Here is a 3339-nt window from a genome sequence, read left to right as displayed (position 1 = left end):
GGAGAGGGACAAGCAGACTCTGCACTGATCGCAGAGCCCAACTTGGGGCTCGGTCTCATGACCCTAAGATCATGACCTGAGCTGAAATCAAGAGTCGGATGCTTAATCCAGGCACCCCTGCAGAAGGGAATTTTAAGGACGACTTTGGGGACAGAGGATGAAAGTCTGTGGTTGGAGTCCTGCCCATTCTGGTTGTTTCTGCTCAAAGTGAGGAAGCCCCTTAGTTTGGCTCATTCCTATCAGGCAGTCTTGTTTTCCAGGGCTTGGAACAACATTCAAATCAAGCTTTCTTCTAGGCCCAATGTCCAAAACTAGAGGTATCTGGATGCCTGGGTTTGTGGATCAGCTTGCGCTGGGGAGGGCAAAGTCATGCAATGACTCTCCCGTTCTTAGAGCATCAGTTAAGCTTCTAGAATTAGCCTGCAACACAAAATTAGTAGCAAATATTTATACTGCCTATATGAGATGACGATGAAAATGACAATGACAAACAGCTCTGGGGTGTTCACTTGTCTAAGGTCACCCAGTGATAGTGGAGTAGGGATTAGAACCCCTGCAGCGTGGTGACTCCGAGCCCACCCTCAATTGGTATTTATAGATTATGTTTCTACGTTTAAAACAGTTACACATATAAATGAAGTTATAAATTTAACTAAAAGCAGCTTTAGAAGATTTGATTGAGGTGAAGACAAAATCTGCTTGAATCTGCAACATAAAAAGCCAGTCATTTTGTGCGTGTGACACTGGTCAGGCTAGCCCACAGACCTGAGGAGAAGGAGGTCACTCACTCTCCTGGCTCTTAGGAAGTGAGGGAAATAGTGCTGGAGGTCTTGCAGCAAGATGGGTCTCCATTACCCAGGATGGGTAATGTGATTCAGAACCACACATGGCCTCCAGGTTCCCCTCCTAGAACAGCTAACGGGCACTTCTTCCGTGCCAGACCTCTTTTTACTCATTATCTCATCTCTTCTCGACAATTCTAGGGTACCCCATTGCACAGGTGAGAAAAATGAAGCACGGTGACGTCAGTTGCACTGGGTTACCAGTTAGTAAGTGACAGTCTGTACCAAGCCCAGGCTGGCCTGTCTCCAGGGCCAGAACTGCAAACCACTGCACCGTATGGCCTTCCTTCCCCAAGATGATCTGATTCTGTGGGTCTGGAGCAGGGCTGGAGTCCATGCTTCCCGCAACTGCCCCGGGAGGTCACACTCTGAGAACTACACTGGTGGCTATTTCCATTAGGGTGATGATAAGAACCACCTGAGAAGTTTCAACAACTATCCAGACCCTACCCGTCCCCAAACATACGCTTTTTCAGTGGGTCCAGAGTAGCCTGCTGGTGTTGGTGGGGTGTTGGCCAGCATTTTCTTTTAATGGGACGAAGTGTTCATTTTTCTAATCAATAAAGATATCTGAACACCTGCTCTGTGCTCTGCGCTGCACTGGGACTGGGTACACAAAAGTGGGGGGTACCTGACCTGCCTGGCTGGCCAGAGCATGCCCTTTCTGGAGGCAGGGAGGATGCAGATTCCTTCTTGCTTGTTCTCCTTTGGTGAGTTCCAGAAAGGGCCAATCTCCTCGAATGATGATGTCCTTCTGGCTTCTCCCCTGTGTGGTCCTTGGCCCCCACCAGAGAGGTCATAGCTGGTTCTCCACCCAGAATTCAGCTCACAGAAACACAGAGTGTCAACGTGAATAGAGCCCCAAGAGACCATCCATACCTGGAGCTCTCAAATTTTAGTGAGAGTTAACACAAGTGCTGGGGGCTTATTCAATCTAAAGATGCCTGGAGACCACCCCAAAAGTCCTGATTCTTAGGTCACGGGTGGGGTCTAAGGAGCATGCATTTGTAATAAGCTCCCCAGTGGCTCTGCGATGCTCTCAGTAGTGGTTCTCAGGTGGGCTGCAGGAGGCCCTGGAGAGTTTTAAAAGCACCGATGCCCACCTCCATCCCTAGAGAGTGGTCAATATCTTTAACAGCTCCTATGCAGGGTGTCTGCGTCTTCTAGCTGACCTTGTTTGGGGATTTGGGGAGGCAGCCCCAGGGGCAGTCACTGCTACCCTTGCTACCAGCAGGGCCCCAGAGAGAAGAGACAAAAATAAAGAAGCCAATGAGAGGATGTAGAAAGAAGTCTGGGCAAGAAATTCCTGCTGGAATCACTTATCAGCACTGTGGGGTTCATCTCTTTTTCTCAATGTGGGGTTCATCTCTTATTATGATAGTCATTAATTGATTTAAAAATTAATAGTAAAAAAGTATATGAAAACAAAAATAAAAAATGAGCTATAATCCTCCTTATCAGAGATAATCGCATAAGGTCTTAATATGACATATATAAAGTAGGGTATATTTTATAACCATAGTATAACACTATTATAATAACTATAATATAATATGATACATATTATAAATATTATATTATTGTTATTAATATATATTAATTAAAATCCAATAAATAACATTAAACTATTCTAAAATAAAATAAAATATATAAACCTGACACGTATAATTCGTATCCTTTTTTTTTTTTACTTTATCTACTTTTCCGTTTTGATTTTATAGAACTTTTCAAAAAGACTTTGTGTTCTAGGTAACTGAAAAATCTAACGCCTAAATATCTCGGCCCTATTGGAGGGCGTGGGAGTGGAGCGGAGAGGGTGCGCCCAGCCTCCCCTCGCCATGCTCGCACTCCCGTGTGCGTCGCCGGACATGCACTCCCACACATGCGCAGACGCGTCTACCCTCCGCTCTGCAGCCCTAGGCCTCGTGGACCCGGATATGCACTTCACATCATACCCTAGAAGTTACTAAAGGAGTTTATTAATGGATATTACTAAATTACTTTATTAATACAGGATTAATTAATTTATATTAAGTATAAAATAAGTATCCCCCATCTTTCCCGTTCCTGAAATCGAGTGGAAATTGGCCCGTGGGAACCCAGGACAGTGACCACACTGGGCTGAGTCATCTTCAGGGATTCATCAATCCCTGGCCCCCTCTCCCCCTCCCCCTGCTCCCCTCTCCCCCCAGTAGCCCCACAGCCCTGCCTGCATTCTCTTCTACCCCTACCCTGGCCATCCTCCCTCCCCTCCTGCCCCTGGTGCCTCAGTCGCTCTTCTCCCCCATGGGCTGAGGCTGATGGTTTGGACAGAGGCTGTCCCTCCATAGGCGGTAGGCGATGGAAGCGGTCACGGTGAGCCAGGCCAGGTAAGGCAGCAGCAGCACGGCGGCCAGCTTGTTGATGGGATGCCAGATCAGCGCTGTGGTCACCACCAGTCCGTAGAGCAGCAGCAGGTGCAGCAGGGCCTGGGCGGGGGGGGGGGGGGGGGGGGGGG

The 3339-nt window shown here is 47.7% G+C and overlaps 1 protein-coding gene across 3 annotated transcripts in view; it reads right to left on the bottom strand.

Annotated features, from left to right (window-relative positions):
• TSPO2 (translocator protein 2) overlaps nucleotides 1–3339 on the bottom strand; it is a 5622-nt gene continuing 2283 nt past the window's right edge. For all 3 annotated transcript variants that reach the window (XM_040643415.1, XM_040643416.1, XM_040643417.1), the window contains exons 4-5: nucleotides 3109–3310; nucleotides 1–420 (exon numbers count right to left, since the gene is read on the bottom strand). In XM_040643415.1, coding sequence (XP_040499349.1) covers nucleotides 3110–3310 — 201 coding nt within the window. In that variant the 3' untranslated portion in view covers nucleotides 1–420; nucleotide 3109. The remainder of the gene's footprint in view (nucleotides 421–3108; nucleotides 3311–3339) is intronic.

Source organism: Ursus maritimus, unplaced genomic scaffold (assembly GCF_017311325.1).
Source record: "Ursus maritimus isolate PB19 unplaced genomic scaffold, ASM1731132v1 scaffold_29, whole genome shotgun sequence".
Lineage (NCBI taxonomy): Eukaryota > Metazoa > Chordata > Mammalia > Carnivora > Ursidae > Ursus > Ursus maritimus.
Note: the sequence above shows the minus strand (reverse complement) of the source record. Positions and strands in the feature narration are given on the sequence as shown.